Source organism: Archocentrus centrarchus, chromosome 1 (genome assembly GCF_007364275.1).
Source record: "Archocentrus centrarchus isolate MPI-CPG fArcCen1 chromosome 1, fArcCen1, whole genome shotgun sequence".
Classification (NCBI taxonomy): Eukaryota; Metazoa; Chordata; class Actinopteri; order Cichliformes; family Cichlidae; genus Archocentrus; species Archocentrus centrarchus.
The window spans coordinates 37,363,364-37,377,596 of NC_044346.1; the positions used below are offsets into that span (position 1 = coordinate 37,363,364).

General features: G+C 42.4%; 1 protein-coding gene across 6 annotated transcripts in view; it reads left to right on the forward strand.

Moving 5' to 3' along the window:
* Positions 1 to 4,485: 4,485 nt before the first annotated feature.
* rptor (regulatory associated protein of MTOR, complex 1) overlaps positions 4,486 to 14,233 on the forward strand; it is a 189,724-nt gene continuing 179,976 nt past the window's right edge. For 4 of the 6 annotated variants that reach the window (XM_030744057.1, XM_030744264.1, XM_030744212.1 and 1 more), the window contains exons 1-2: positions 4,487 to 4,969; positions 7,469 to 7,643. In XM_030744057.1, the coding sequence (XP_030599917.1) occupies positions 7,476 to 7,643 (168 nt within the window). In that variant the 5' untranslated portion in view covers positions 4,487 to 4,969; positions 7,469 to 7,475. Of the gene's footprint in view, positions 5,331 to 7,468; positions 7,644 to 14,233 lie in introns of all 6 variants that reach the window. The other 2 variants (XM_030744394.1, XM_030744142.1) reach the window with 2 other exon arrangements.

The window sequence follows — 14,233 nt, forward strand, 5'->3', positions numbered from 1 at the left end:
AAAAGTATCATTCCTACTCATGAAGGTTCAGAGAATCATCTTACTGCATTTTCTCTCAGCTCTATGGAGGATTATATTGACTTTCCACTGATCATCCAGTCTTTCTATCATGTGATTTTTATTGGATTTTTGCCTGAAAGCCAAAAACATGCTGATTAAAAAAAAAAAAAAAATTGCTGCTATTTATTCAGTGGATATGTAGCCTATGTTTGAACACCAGTTTGAATTGGGGCTTAAAAAGCACAGCTAAAGCCAATATTAATGACCGTGTTATAAATCAACAGCTCATTATTTTAATCTTACATTATAAAGATTTCAGAATTCACCTTCTGTCACTTATGACCTGTTATATTTGGATATTCCTGATTCTGAGGACTCGGCACAGCCTTCTACTGTAAATCACTCCTTATGAACTGGCTCAAGACTCAGCTCGTCTCACCGAGGGGTGATTTTTAAATCAGCAGAAAACTTCATACTCATGATGCTGCTGTCCCGAGATCAGTGACAGAAAGAGAGATCTCACTCGCTGCACGAGATCAACACAACGTGTTTAATGTTTGATGCTGTTTCCTGGGTTGTACAGTTGGTTTAAAAAGTACTCAGACCTCTCAATCGTTTGGACGCTTAATTGTATTATGGATTTAATTTTACATTTATAAAATGAGTTTTACTCCCCCACCAATTTAGACTTTAACAGTTAAAGCATGTGTTGAGATTTATTTATTTATGCAGATGAATTAAATGAAAAAGTGGCTCCAGATTTTGGTCATATTTACCCTTTCTGCTTGAATTATTCTTGAGATGCATCTAGATCTTCACTGGATTCGCTTCCTGGCACACTGGGTTAACTGGCCATAATATAGAAAGCTATGCTCCACACATCTGGTCAGGACAACATGAAAGCCATGAAGTCCAAAGACCTCTGCGTGGACCTCTGCTGTAACGCTGTGGTGAGGCAGAGGGCAAGGGTAGAAAATCATTTCTAAAGCTTTGAGTGTTCTGAGGAGCACGTGGCCTAAATATTCATGAAATGGAAGACATGTGAAACCATCTGGACCGTTCCTACAGTCGGCTGCTGGGACACGCTGAGTAAACCAGCAAGTCAAAAGATGACCAAGAAATCAGCCTGCCAAAAGCATGAGCCTCCCAGCAGCTCTCTGTCAGGTTTTTACTGAGCGGCAGTTAGATAGAGGCAAGTTTCATCCTCTCAGAGATTATCAGACTGCATTCAAAGAGCAGTTCACATTTTCCATCCAGTTTGGTGACACTTGAGACGAAGAATGGGATAATTTAATCTCCTCTTGCATGTCTTGATGACATTAAGACTCGGATGGCCCAAAATTTTCTACATTTTAATGAAAAAAATACTAAAGTGTTGGTGCTTAGACCCAGTAGCTCTTGTGAGCCCCCCCCCCTTCCCCCAGGATGATTTGGGCCCTTTGGCTTCAGCATATAGTTACAAATTGCAGCTTTAAAATGGACAGTGACTTTAGATTGGATAGTCAAATTGGTGCAGTAGTGTAGTCTAGCTTCTTTCACTTAAGGCGATTGATGAAGGTAAAATCTGTCCTTTCTAGGCAGCATCTAGAGACAGTGATATGTGCCTTTATTATGTGCCTTTATTACATCTCGGCTTGATTACGGTAACACACTCTATGTTGGAGTCAGCCAGTCTTCTCTGTCACGTCTCCAGTTGGTTCAAAATGCTGCTGCACATCTTTTGACTGGAACATGTAAAAGACAGCATGTTACACCTGTCCTGGCTCCACTCCACTGGCTGCCTGTGCACTTTAGAATCCATTCTAAGTTTCTTGTATTTGTTTTTAAATCCTTAAATGGCCTTGCTCCACCTTACCTTTCTGAACTGCTTTGTCCCTAAACACATGTCTGAGATCTCAGGTCATCTGACCAGATGCTCTTACGTATACAGAGATCTAAGCGGAAGCTCAGAGGGGGCCGAGCTTTTTCCGTTGTGGAATGAATTATGTGTGCACGTTAGACAATCACCTACACTGTCCATTTTTAAAAGTCATCTTAAAACTCATTTATACTCTTTGGCCTTCAACCCAGCATGAGATATTGATCTTACCCGTTTGAAAGTATTATAGTTTTTATTTAAAAATATAATTGCTGTTTTTTGTCTTAATGTTTTTGTTCATTTGGTGTACAGCACTTTGTTGTTTCTTTTAAAGTGCTTTATAAATAAAGTTTTGGTGAAATCCATTAATGTTTTCGGAACCTGACTCTAGTATTGTGTTTCTTTTTATTTACAGTATGTTAATGAAGTAAAGCCCACCTTAATGGTGTGAGGTATAACCGCTAACCGCTGCACCACCGTGTGTGGAGTTTGCATCTCCTCCCAGTGCCTGTGTGGCTCTCAGGGTACTCGGTCTTCCCTCCACAGTACAAAGACATGCAGGTCAAGTTAGGAGGTGATGATAAATTGCCCTTAGGTGGGAATGTGAGCATGAATGACTGTTTGTCTTTGTAATGGACTGCAGACCTGTCCATTTACCATAATGGGATGACTCTGAGTGGCATGTGGGTGCAGTGGTTGGTACTGCTGCATCACAGTAAGAGCGCTCAGTGATTGAGTCTTCCTGGGAATTTTATGTCTATGGAGTTTGCATGTTTTCATACAGTGACTGCACCAACTGGTTTCCTCCCACAGTGGGTGACTCTGAATTGTTCATGGGTGTGGCTTAAAGATTTTAATAAAGATCTTTACATACAGTGACTTGTTATTTAAAGTACATTGAGTGGTCAGTAAGCAAAAAGAAACCTCTGTCTAAATGCCAGTCCATTTCAATAATATTGACCTCCTCCTCATACAGTAAGTCAATTGACTGCATAAATATTATCTGGCTTGTGGTGTGACAACTAAATTAATACTAGCTGTTTTAATTATGTAATTTAGCAAAGAAGAACTCCTTAAGTAATAAGTAAGTGCCTTTTTTAATTTACAGCTTTTGACTGTGAGCTCAAACAGGAAATATAAATTAAATGCACGTAGTTCATTCTGCCTTGATGAGCACCTCCCATTTCAAAGATGATATTAGGCTGAGATCTGCTGACTGTGGAGTCCATCTGAATACAGTGACTATTGTCATGCTTAAGAAAACAATCTGACATGATCTGAGCTTTGTGACATGACCCATTATGCTGCTGGGAGCAGGATAAGACGGCTACACTGCAGTTATAAAGGTATGACCATGGTCAGTAACGATACTCAGGTAGGCTGTGGTGTTTAATTAATGCTCAGTTGGTACTAAGAGGTACAAAGTGTGCCAAAAAGATATCCCCCACATAATTACAGTGCAAGCCTGAACTGCTTTCATGGATCCATGCTTTCATCCTGTTTATGCAAAAGTCTGACCCCAGAAATTGAGACTCACCAGCCCAGGTAACAGCCCAGTCATATACTGTCCATTTTTGTTGAAGCACTGTAAACTGTAGCACCCTGTGTGGTCTTCTGCTGTTGCCGTAGTCCATCTGCTTGAAGGTTAGATGTGTTCCGCATTCAGAGACGCTCTTCTGCATCCTTTGGTTGTAACAAGTGATTATTTGAGTTACTGCTGCCTTCCAGTCAGTCCAGTCTCTTTTTTGAACCATTCTCTGTAAACCCCAGAGATGGCTGTGACCAGCCTTTCTGGCATCAACAACCATGCCACGTTCAAAGTCACTTAAACCCTTCGTCCTTATTCTAATGCTGGGTTTGAATTTCAGTAGGCTGTCTTGACCATGTCTATGTGCCTAAATGCATTGAATTGCTGCCATGCTATTGGCAATTAGATATTTACGTTGATAAGCAGCTGAAGAGGTGTGTTTAATGAAGTGGCCAGTGAATGTCTGCGTGATAGATGAGGCTTAGTTTTTGTACTGAATGCCCTTATTATTCCTTATCAAGCACCCATGGGATAGAAGTAATGTTTGTAAGCTGAAAACATGCTGAAAACTTCACAACTTAATTGGGATTTTATGCACAGAGAAGTCAGTTTGATGCTACCAACTATGCTGAACATGTAGTTGGGAAACATTTTTCAAGAAGTAATTGTTTTTTAAATATTCAATAATCCGTGTAATTTTACATGAACCAAACTCAAGAATTTCCAGACCTCTGCACTGTTTTTTTTAATGACGAAGCACATTTTGTTAAATAATTAGATTTGTTCCTCCAGATGAAGTTGCAAAGCACCTTCTTAAACTGAAGTTGTTGTTTTTTTAAAAATGTTTTTAATTTTACTGTATAAAGCTTAACAAACAGAACACAAAGTGAAAAGGAGGACTTACAATTGTCCCTTAGCACCATGTGGAAAAAATCAAACAAACACAATGAAAAAAAAAAAAAAAAAAAACTTCCCAGGAACGATTAGAAAGAAATTGGAGCACATCTGAAAGCCGCTTTTTCTTGGGACTTTCACGGGCTTCAGGCTGACGTCAGTACGTGTGTTTATATTTTGGTGGGTGACGCCAGGAACAACAGCTGTGACGTTTCACGACGGCTTCGCCGCCCCAACAGTGCATTCTGGGTTCAACCCAAGATGGCTGCGCCCTTACAGAAGTGCTGAAGAAGTACCTCTTCGGAGAAATTCTCGGGATTGTTTGAGATTTCTGCGAAAACCGTCGCTCAGAATCAACTACCGGGGCTGCTGGTCCGTGGAAGGAGTCCACACGAGCCCAGTCATCGATAAGTGCGGCCGGCGTTTCGTGTGGCTGTGGCAGACTGTCCGTGTGAAGATGGGCCTCGCCTGCAGCCCCTTCCCATAGCGAAGAGCCGTGGGGAGAGGAGCCGCAGATTCCCCTGCAAACACGCGCCAGTGCAGCTCGGATTTGACGGGTTTGACATACTCTACAGGCTCTGGACGCTACCCTACAACTTACTGACCAGGATTGTGTGTGCGACCGTGTCTGTCATCGTCCGGAGAAGGAGAGCTTCCACAGCCCGGGCTGATAATCCCACCGCACCAAGGTCTGCACGCTTCGCTGCCACTCTTAGCGCCATTTCTGCACCTCTGCTCGGTCTCCTGCTCGTTTTGTCCAGCAGCCTAACTGGAATCAGCTTAAAGTAAATGGCACCGGCCTCCCGTGCAGTCTGACATCTGACAGGAACACAGCTGTCACATTAGCCGCGCTAGTTTAGCTTAGCTAGCTGGACTGGACTGGACTGAGCCTGCTGCTCGCCGGCATCCGTGCAGTCAGGTTTAACACAGTTAGGCCGTTTTAGCACGGACACAGGGGCACTGAACACACAACCCAACGACCTCCTCTCTTAGGTGGCTCCAGCTGAGGAGCTGGGACATCATCCAGCTGGTGCTTTACTACGGAGTCAGGCAGGTAGCCCGTTAAAATAAAGCGGAGGAAGCCAGATGCGAGTGTGTTCGGTTTCAGTTGCTGTTGTGGTTTTGATTCATGTAGAAGGTTCACAGCAGAGCGACAACAATGACTCATAACCGCCATCCCGTGATTTAAGGCACAAAAAGTGGAAAACTCAGCAGATTACAATCAGAGTTTAAACAGCCCGTTTAGTACAGGCAGTAACAATAATACTAACGGGGGGGAGGTTGTTAATTTATGGGCCTGTACTGATGTCTGATGATGACCAAGCCTCAGCATTCAATATTTTGGGGGGTTTCTGGTGTAGCTACTGCATACCCATGTTAAAGTTTCCATTTCCTTCCTGTGGCCAGTGTTTACAATATTGTTTTTCAGTCTAAGTTACAGAGTAAACTTTGTGGTGTCGGGCAGCTGGAGGCCTCCTGTGTGGTTACATAGCTTTACTCTGGGCACTCTGTCCACAGTGCTTCTTAGATGTTTCTGGGAATTTGGCCGTCTTTGCCCTGTGATACCTTGGTGAGCTCTCTAAGGCGTATCTCACCTTTCACCTAATGACAGCTCGGATGGCCTCCGGCCTGTTCCAATCCTGTATTGGATGCGTTTAAAGGGATTTATGTTATCAGATGACAGGTGATGCATATTGACAAATGCAGTCCTTTATTCTGTCTCAGAAACTTGTGTTTACTTTCATGCAGCTGTGAGTGGTCAGGCAGACTTTGGTCCCACAGAAATAGATTGTATCTGGTGTGGTGGCACAGCCAAGAAGGTCACACACATGTCCAAGAATGTGCGTGCAAAATGTCTTAAATTAGTTATTAACATTACATATATTTTGTGACAATAAATACACGATAATTAGCTGCCTCTCCAGTCAGTTCTACATCCTGTAGAGAGACTCCAATTTTTGGAGTCTTGAACAGCAAGCAGTGATGGGAGTCTTTGTTCTGCCCTGCAGCCCTGCAGCCTTAGTGAGTTCAGCTAGTGGCACATGAACCATTTCTTCACCTGCTGCAGGTTCTGGTTAGAATGGGCCTCTAGCTTACAGCGGCTTTAGGAGCAGAACAAGAACTACAGCTGTCAGCTGCAGGCCATGACTGTGTGCATGGAAGGCTGGAGAGCAGCTGCATGCAACTGAAGACTGCAACAACAGCAACCTGCTCTGCCTGCGAGTAGGGAGACAGGAAGGGCCAGGGTTAGCTGGTTAGCAACGACTGAACTTGCAAAATAGGAGCAAGAGGATTATGCATGGAAGAAAAATAAAAAGTAAAAAATGCTAAAATGAATTGCATAATATATTCGGGCAGCTGTTAATTAACCCGCTGAAGTAAATTCTGTCTGGGAAACGGTGAGATTAGTGCCAGAGATCTTCACCCGGTAATTATAACTGTTTTAATGTCTTCTAGCTCTTCGTTACACTTTTTTCAAACACTTAGTCGTGACAAATTGATGCAGTATAATGCACAAGCATTGGCCACTGACATCAGTAGATACCATCTTGATTGGCGGAGACCGACGACTGAATGATGTGCTTGTAGTGGAAACAGAAAAACGTCTCAGTGCTTACATGTTTCTGAGGAAGAGCTGCTTACTTGAACCACCACAGCTGCACGAACAGACCTTTGGATCGAAGTCAAGTGTGTTGATCCGTTTTTTTATGTATTTGATTGATTTCTTTTTTTTAACGCTAGTGCTAAGATGACATAAACGTTTTTTTAATTTAAATTTTCTTTTTGAGAATCAGAAATGTTTCCTTATCAAACCTTTACTTATATTTTTGACAAAGGGAGTAAAAGTTCTGAGATTTGTTTCAACACTCATTTAAAACCCTGATTTTAGAGCTCTCTGAACAGGCCTACCACAGTTATCTGACCATGTTCTGTTATCACTTTTTATATCTCAGTTGGTAACCAAAATGTATTTAGGGATGCTCACCCCTGTTGTGCAGATATTCTGTTTTTACTGTCTTATTTATCATTTATGATTCATTACTTCAGAAAATGGCTGAACAGCATGTTTGGGTTTGTAAATTTTAGCACATTTGGCTGCATCTATTTCTCTCTCTCTTGATAGATAGATAGATATATAGATACTTCAAATTCAAATCAGTGATATTAACATGTGCTTTCCCCGGCAGAGCCCTGATGAAAATGGACTCAGACTTGCTTCATTCACCGGCCGTGGGCCTTGCTGAGGAAGAGGAGGCTGATATGAATGACTGGAAACTTCCCTTGGCCTTCATGAAGAAGAGGCACTCAGAGAAAATTGAGGGCTCCAAGGCCCTGGCGCAGAGCTGGCGGATGAAGGACAGGGTAATTTTTCTTCTCATCTATGTCCGGGGGTAATTCAGAAGCCTAAGGATGTTTCCTGTGTGAGCTGTGCTTTGAGGTCATGGAGGCTCTTTTTTTTTTTTTTTTTTCCCCTTTTATCTCAGCTCAGAGATTTGCATAGCAGCTTCTTTTTCATGATTGTGTATCTGATGGGACCGTGTTGGTTCAAAGCTGGAGCTATTAAAACAGGAAATCTAAGACTGTTTACTTTACTTTATACTTTATTGATCCCACAATGGGGAAATTACAGTTAACAGAACACTCATCCAAGAAGACAAACAGAACAAACATGGGGAGATAGGTGAACTGTGGCCATGCTGCCCCCCTTCTGGAGGCGCTGCCATTAAAAAGACAGAAACAGTAGTGAAAACATATATGGATGAGTGAGGAAAAAAATCATCTCATACTTTGTAAACATTCACACATACACAGTATAAGGTTACAAAAACCTCTGCGACAGAGCAGAAACATATAGCATGGGAGCACTAGGGTGGGGAGGGTTTATTGAAACTGATGAGTTTTGATCCTTTAGATATTGATTTAAAAGCTTCATATGTGTTACTTTTAAACAATAAGCCTCATAATACTGTATTTTTTCCCTGTTGTCAGCAGTTCTCACAAAACATTCAAACTCTATTACCATCTTTCATGTCAAAATATTGATTGAGCGTTAATTTGATCCCACAACGATTTCTTGTGGTTTGTAACTACAGCAGAAAATTCCCGCATTATTGGAAAGGGTGGTGCTCAGGGCTCAGGCTGGGTCAAATGCTCGTCCACAGGGCCAGTTCTCAAAATTTCACCACCTTAAAAAGACGAGTCAGACTTGTTGAAGCTGCACGCGGTGCTTCGAGAGGTTATCAGTCTTTAAACAGCTAGGACACGGCAGCAAATCATTGGCTACCCTCGTCTTTATTGTAGTGCCAATTCATTTCATTCTGCTGGAGGCTACCAATGCTGCGCTTTGAGGGGGAACCTCAAAGCTTTCCCACATGAATGGTCACTGTGTGTTTCAGTCCCCGGAAAGCTGTCGTTTGATCCACTGCGGTGCTACCAACCTGATTATTTCATTGCCTCACGGCTACAGAGCACTACCATTATAATGATGGCAAATGTCACTTAGTTGTACATAACCCTCACAAACTCTGCACTGATTGTAGAAATTCGCCCAAATGAAAATTTAAAACTTCACTGCTGTTAGGACATGAGTTGAATTACTCCGCAGTGCCCGCTGAGGTGTCAAGCTGCAGGGAAGTGAAAGCATCATTAAATGTGGAGCTGCTATTGATTTAAAAGAGGTAATATGGGCTGGCTGAATGGACATTCCTATCAGGAAGTCATGCTAAATCAACCGTATTAAATTTTTCATAGCTCAGAGCATTTCCAGGCCCTGCACCCTCATTTGTAAACTTGTAAGAAGAATGTGTCCTTTTACATATCTGGGCTCCGATATGCAGATGTGCAGAAAAGTAGGCTTTGACTTTAACTCTAGCCTGGGGTGTAGGGAATTTTAAATGCATTTAAATGCTGTTTTTATTTTCTGAGAAATATGATTTAAGATATTAGTGTCAATTGTACATATTTGATATCACCCACTGGTTTCTGCATTGGCTATTTTTTTTTCTTTTTGAACCAGAAGTGACCACATTTAGATGAAACCATGGAGTGCTAAGCTGTCAGTTAAGGCTAGGTTCAATGCACAGACACACTCACAGGGTTCTAGCCAGAAAAAAGATTTCAGCCCGCTGTTTCCTTCCACGAATGGGTTTGCAGAATAATGTAATAAGCATACACAACAAAAACATAATCCAGGTGTTTTATCGATCCACTCAACTGCCAACACTATTGTCTTTTTAATGCAATGCCGCTAACTACAACAACAGGAAGTGACATCATTTTGCTGGGAACTGTAGTTTTTTTTTTTTCCCTCCAAAATATGAAGCCTGAAATTGTCATTTCAGCTCCCTTTTTCCTCTTCTTCCCCCTCCTTTTCACGCTGGTCGCCATTTTGCTTTCTGTAGCCCTGCAAAATCAAGCGTGAACAGGACTGTCACGAGATCACGCGTGCACATTGTGAAAGAAACTGGCCATGCTTGGCGGTAGATTGTAAATAGCGGTGAAATAATACTATCACGCAGCGATCTAGACAAAAAAAAAAATCAGTCTGGTGTTGGCGGCAGGGTGGAGTGTGCAGGGTCCACGCCCGCTTGCTAATTGCTTTGATAGCAAAAAGTTCAGATCGCGAACCGGTGAAATTCTCAGCCCGGCGCAAGACGACCTCAGCATGGCGCAGCGTCAGGCGATCAGCCGCTGGCTAGAACACTGACACATACCTGATAATTAGTCCTAAATAACCAGTTCTAATAAAATATAATTTAATCAACTGAACTGGAAGTACAGACTGCTTGGATGGTCGTTACCACATAGAAGGCCGTGTTGTTTGTCAGATGATGCCATCAAAAATGCTCCAAGGGGAACTAACACCGCAGTTATGGTTGAGAGGTCCATTTCAGTGACTCCAGTTAGGTGAAGTGCAGCTTAGCAGATGCTGATTGGCTACACACTGTAAAGTTGTTGTGAATCAGACTGTAACCACTTCTATAACGTGCTGTAAACATGCTTTTTAATGCTATAAAGTTGGGCGTGTTAATGTTGGAGTCTAAGCAGATGGCTTACTTATGGAGCAAGCCTCAAGTGGCCATTGGAAAAACTGCAGCTTTTGGCACGTCTGCGCTGGCATAATTTTTCAGCCTGGGATGTTGTTAGTTGTTTCAGGTCAATGATGAAGGTAGAAAAATTAGCTATAGAGACTAAAACTGTTTCTTTGTGATGGGGAGTCTTTGGGGATTGACGTACTCTTGGAAAGAGAGACCCCCAAAGGGCCAACAGAGGAACTGCAGTTTTTGGCACTTGCACTTTATTTTTCAGCCTGGGATGTTTCTGCTTGCTGTTAGCACACATTAGCTTGTTTTGTTGAATTCTGCTTATTTTTTTGAACTTCAGAGCAGAAACATAACGGAGGGAGGCTGAAGTAAGGCAGATAAGGCTGAAGTGCTTCTTGGGTTTATTAGCGAGGTTTGCATTCGTCAGAATTTTTATCCAGTTGGTCGGTGGCGTTCTGATACTGTGGAGCGCTCTGGATTAAAACCTCTAATGATGTGAAGGGTTTAATCCTGCAGCTTCACACGCTTGTCCTTCCAGCAGTTGAGGCCACATGCAGTGCTTCGGCTGATTTAAGCTGCTGGATGGGATCTGGAGGAGCTTGCTTATAGACCGAGTTGGTATGCAAAAAGTTAAGGCTGCTAATAGAAGCGTGCAGTGTGAGGCTTTCAAATACTGTTCTGCACTTTGGGAAATATATTTTAATCACACTGCATCAAATCTCTGGACATTTTACATATTAAAATCAAGACCTTGGAATATTATAGAGAAAGAAAAAGCCAAATGATTCCCATTGGGGTCAGTCAGGGGTCTTGTTCTGTGAGACAAACGGAGTCGACTCAGTATGAGGAGAAGTAGGCTGTATAATTACTGGGCTTATTGGTTCAAACGGTGTGTTTATTCTTGTGTTGGGTCAATGACAGCTATTGAGTTGTCGCGTATCTGCAGCCACTCCGAGCGAAGCAGGCTTGTGTGACCAGCTGCTGAACCTGCCAAGTAAAAATCACAATAACAGCGATCAGATATCCTGTAAGAACACTATCAGCGTTGTGCAGTACAGTTCAAAGTCAGATGACAGGCAGCTTACTCTAACTAATAAAGTGCCGTGTAGTTTTTTGGTTAGAAAGTATGAAGTACATGCAGTCCACGTGGTTAGTCATGTTGATTGCACTTAGTAGAAATGAGGTTAGAGGTTGGTGGAAGGATTGGATTTCCTTTATTGAGCTGTCACACCTGCAGGGTGGAAATGAAGCAGTCAGTCTGACTGTGATTTTTATTTACTTATTTTTTCGGGGGTTTGATTGACTCCCTTTGATAAACTGAAAACCCTAAACTAATGCTGTCAGCAGTTTCAGATCTGTTTTTGTCCCCTCCCCCACAGTGAACCTAGAGCATGAAACCTTTATCTTGATAGCAAAAACAAACCTGAACATCAACCTGTAGAGATAATGGACTGCAGTGCAGGGCGTTATTGATTCTCAGGTGGTAAACTTACTTTTAGCCTAATAGCTTCCAAACATCAGCTGACTCTGAAGGAAATATTTGATATTCACTGGAACCAGTTTTTTCGTCAGCTCTCTGAATGGTTGTGGTGGACCTGTTATGTCAGCTTTACCTGGCAGCAGCGGCACTGGGCCTCTCTGACGTTGCATGGTTCTCATGCAGAAATCTCACATTCATTAGTGTGGCATTTGGAGTATTTAAAGCTAGCTAGGTGCGCTATTACCGTCTTCTGTGTTCATAATGCATAAATTTTTTTGTTATAATTAAATAACTTTTCACATATTCTAAAATCATTAGCACCCCATGATTCTATAATGATCTATAATCTATCATAACCAGCGAGTACAGTGGCGTGTGCAGGAGTTGGCTTCATTTTGGGTCCACCTCGAATGCTCTAATTTATTAACCTGCGCTAAAGAATTTTATTTGTTGATTTATTACTCTGTGAAGACCAGAAAACATTCCCATGATCCTTTGCTTTCTCTGGCTAAAATTCCCAGTATCTCTGGGGTTATCAAAGTGTGGGTAAGGAAAATAAGAGTGATGATGCTGCTGCACTGAAGAATTCAACGTGGATCCTTTTGGAAGAAAGGATAAAAGTCGTGGATTACTGAGTGTAAACTTTATTTATTTTTTGGTGTTTGAAGTTTAGAACCACTGAGTTCGAGTACATGATTGGTAGCTAATTATGTTGGCTCTGTGCTTTGATAAGTCTCTTCCTGCAGGGTTTCTTCAGAAGCTTCTCTGTATTTCTCTGTATCATTCTTTCTTTCCCCAAAATCCTGACCAGCTGTCCTGTTCTCGCTCTTAAAAAGCACCTCGTATCATGATGCTGCTACCACCGTGTTCATGAGCAGTGCCCCAGACTTGCTGCTTACAGTCCTGCACAAAGGGTTTGACTTTCTAGTCTTTTGGTTATGAACTGGCTCGCATTTTAATTGTGGGTTTTATTATATGTATATAAATTTATTCCCTTAAAATGTTTCCCTTAGAAAGTTTAAATGAAAAAGATGGTGCCCGTGCACGCACGCTGCTTTCTGCAAACAATCCTGTTATGCAGTGCTCACATTTTCCTGATATCCTAATCAAAATGGTATAATTTACTGCGAAAAGGAATGATTTTTAGGCAGAGCTTTAATTTTTTCATTTAATAAATATGGAAAAAAAGTTTGCAATACACGTTTGCAAAAGAGATCTAAAAAATGTCTTATTAAGTGTGCATTTCTAAATAGTGCTGTAGATCAGGGCTTAATAGAAGGTCTTAATGTCATTTGCCAAATTAAAGCACATAACAGCATCAGGGCTTTAAACATTGTTGTGAGTGACAGATAAACTGTTTTAAAGCAGCATGAATCTGGTGCTGTCATGCATGCACAGGAACTTTTCCCTTCCTACCTGTCATGCTTCACAATCCCCTGTGGAGCTCTAAGCTGTTTGACGTCAGAGCGGTTGATGCAAACTTGTCCCCACACAGTGTAACAGCTTCCACATAAACCCCGTCTCCCCCAGATGCCCCTTTGTCCCAGCTCGAGGGCCTGTCTGTCACAGAAACGGCCTCATTGTGCTTATTTTTAGGACTGGTTCAGCTTGTGGAGCACGAAGGCAGATCGGCATTAATTTTACAAAAGGTAACAACTGGAAAGGATACGGACAGTATCATCAGTGTTAGTGAGAAGTTACCCCCTTTACACAACACTGTATATACAGTGCTTTATTAGACCATCTGTCTTAAAAACAGGAAACAGAAAACAATACATTTGAAAATTTATGGGCAACAGTAATTCCATCCATCCATCAGTCCATCAATCATCTGCTTATCTGGGGGCGGGTCACGGGGGCAGCAGCCAAACCAGAGAAGCCCAGACCTCCTTCTCTCTATACACCTCCTCCAGCTCCCAGCGGAGAGAGATAATCTCTCCAGCGTGTCCTGGGTCTGCCCCGGGGTCTCGTCCCTGTAGGACATGCCCACACCTCACTCTGGAAGCACCCAGTAAGATGCCTGAACCACCTCAACTGGCTCCTTTCGATGTGGAGCAGCAGCGGCTCTACTCTGAGCCCCTCTCCGATGGCTGCACTCTTCACTCTATCTCTGAGGGAGAGGCCAGCCACCCTTTGGAGGAAACCCTTTCTGCCGCTTGTATCAGCAATCTTGTTCTTCTGGTCACTCCCCAAAGCTTGTGACTGAAGGTGAGGGTAGGGACATACTGGATACATCGATGATGTGTTCAGGTGCATCAGTAGATGTATTTTAGAACTCTAGTGTCTGCATCACTGTTTTTTTTTTAAGCTCCTCCCTTTAAGCAAACTTTCTTCTGATTGGCTGCCCCTCACAAAGATAAGGTTAGAAGAGCAGGTGGGTGGGGCTTCTTTGCTCACGTTCAGCGTAGTGTGTCTAAGGTGACCATATT